The following is a 2628-nucleotide window of genomic DNA, read 5'->3' on the forward strand; positions in this document are numbered from 1 at the left end:
ATAGCATACCAATCAACGAGCCAGAATGAGTTATCGCATTCCTAATAGAGGCAGTGAGGTTTTATGGATTGGGGTCAGGTTATTTTTGAAAGATTTATAGCTTTTGGTTCCATCTCTGCTTGTTTCCTGATTCAACTTTCTGCTTCTACTCATCTAACTGTAAAATGGGCATAAGAAGCTAACTCAAGCAGAGTTCTAAAATTTTAACACCTGGAAACCTGAGACTTCTGAATTGAAAAATGCTTCTCAAAAGGCAGGAAAGAGATTCGGTGAGTCTTTTCCACGTGTTTAAAAAGTATACCTGGAGCACCTTACCAAGCTGCCCTACAGGAGAAGGATGAGGCCGACTGTGCGCAAAGCTGTACGTACAGTCTGGGAAGCACACCTGCGCAGTTCTGTCTTTCCTAGAGGGTCGCTAAGAGACGGAATAGACTCAATGGTACTGAGCGAGATGTTCAGAGGACCACAGGCTTCTTAGATCCGAACATCCGGGACACGCAAGAGCGAGGCAGCGGGCTCCGCCCCGCTTGGAGGCGGAGCCCCGGAAGATCCCGTGGACCCCGCCCCGCCCGGTTCTCCCCGCGTGGCGCTCGGTCTGGACTCGTGTCTGCGGAGGTTCGAACCATGGCTGAGAGCGGCCGGAGCCTGCAAGCTCGGGCCCTGCTGCAGCAGTGCCTGCGCGCCCAGCTGCAAGTCCGCCCCGCGGAGGGCGACGCCGCGGCCCAGTGGGTGGAGGTAACGTGCTTCCTCTGGCGCTGTGAGGCGCACCTGGGGTCTAACCTGCGCTCACCTTTTACCTTTGATTTAGTGCATTTTAAGCTTAATTGTCTCAGCCAGACCTCATGCTTCAAAGAAGCCAAAGCCTTATCACCCCTCTCATTGTTGAGGCTGCTCGTGGCCTGTGCAGGTCTGGGTCGAGCTTACAGCTGAAATTTACTGGTGTTTAGACGTGCTTAGTATAAATCAAAGATTTATCTTCCAAGGCTGTACTTCTTGGCAGGCAACGAAATCAACATACCCTTGAACTTTCGCAAGAAAGTTTTCGTTTCAAGAGACCTTTTCAAAATTTGACTGATCTCCAACTAAAAGCAGACACCATTCTTTTTACAATAATGTTGCATTGTTATTGAACACATTTTCTCCAAAGAACTTTCAAGTTTTCAGCAGTATGGTTTCCTTCTGCCTGCACACTTGCCTCTATCCCCAGCCCATGCAGAAGGAAGTTAAATGCTTCTTACTTGCCCTTACTTATTTTAGAGAAAGAGAAAAATGGCTCATAATTAGAGGCCTCTGGAGACCTCTGGAGATACTCAGAAACTTTAGTGTCGGAGAATGTCACTCCTCTGCTGGATTTTAGCACAGCTGTAGCAGTTCATGACACAATCCCGGGCACTGTGTTCAGTACTAAGCCAGTCTGTTACCCTCTGCTAACTGCAAGCATAGAACATTTCTGTATCTCTACCCCTCTTTCTCAAAAATGTACTTCTCTTATCTTTCTCCCCCTTTTCTGTAGTCCTGATTTCCATATTTTGAAATCTTTATTTTCCAGCTATAAGGGGGCTTCAAAAAGTTCATGTGACAATTTCATTATCTTTTCACTTTTCTGTTAACTTTTAAAGGACCCTCATATTTGCTGTCCTTTCTAAAGAATTACTCATTTTTAGAGTGGCCTCACTAGGTTCATTTCTCTGCCAGTGCACCTTAAGCAAGTGCAGCTACCACCATGGAGGCTTGCGTGTTACTATGATACAGAACAAGTTTTAGCAGAGCTTTCAGACTAAGACAATAGGAAGAAAGGCCTGGAAATCTTCTGAAAAACAGCCAGAGGGGGAAAAAACAGCCTGTGGATTACAAGTGATCTTACCAGGGTACAAGTGATCTAAAATCAATGATGAGGAGGGCGTAGGATGCCTGGTGGGGTTTGATCAAGTGCAACGTAGCTTAGAGAAATTACTGAAAGCCGAATGAAGGCCGAACATGATAGTGGGACAAAAAGAAAGAAAATAGAGGAAAGAACTATGAGACAAAGGAAATTATAGAGGTATAAATACAGGCATGTACATATGTAAATATATGTTACGATGCAGACATAGATATATGTATATGTATTTATATGTTAAGTATTCAGGTAGCAGATAGACATTGGGCCTCTACTCAAATACTCCTTCAATGCAAGAACACTTTGTTCTAATAACCTGGCATTCTGTGATGCTCAGCTTCCTGACATGATCACTGAAGACAAAATGGGTGCATAAGCAAATGTGGTGAAGAAAGCTGATGGTGCCTAGCTATTAAAAGATATAGCATTTGGGGCCTTACAGGCTTGAAGTTAAATAAGCGGCCATCTAGCTAGGAAGCAACAAAGCCCACATGGAAGAAGCACACCAGCAGTGCGATCATGAGTGTTGACTGGATCAGGTATCAGGCATCAGGAGACCCAAAACAAACAATCATATGATTGCAAATGAAAGGGGACCAGAATAGAGACCCAAAGCCCATCTGAGGACAATTGGACATCCCCTCACAGAAGGGTCACAAGGAAGGGACAAGCCAGCCCAGGTGTAGTATAGCACTGACAAAACATACAACATTCCTCTAGTTCTTTAATGCTTACCCCCACCCTCTCAA

At 45.2% G+C, this 2628-nt stretch overlaps 1 protein-coding gene across 1 annotated transcript in view; it reads left to right on the top strand.

Moving 5' to 3' along the window:
• Positions 1-624: 624 nt before the first annotated feature.
• The window catches only part of DTD2 (D-aminoacyl-tRNA deacylase 2), a 17056-nt gene continuing 15052 nt past the window's right edge, over positions 625-2628 (top strand). Inside the window, exon 1 of the mRNA XM_045287649.1 lies at positions 625-735. Coding sequence (XP_045143584.1) covers positions 625-735 — 111 coding nt within the window. The remainder of the gene's footprint in view (positions 736-2628) is intronic.

Source organism: Echinops telfairi, unplaced genomic scaffold, assembly GCF_000313985.2.
Source record: "Echinops telfairi isolate 266 unplaced genomic scaffold, ASM31398v2 ScPeMD7_18;HRSCAF=68, whole genome shotgun sequence".
In the NCBI taxonomy this organism is placed as follows: Eukaryota; Metazoa; Chordata; class Mammalia; order Afrosoricida; family Tenrecidae; genus Echinops; species Echinops telfairi.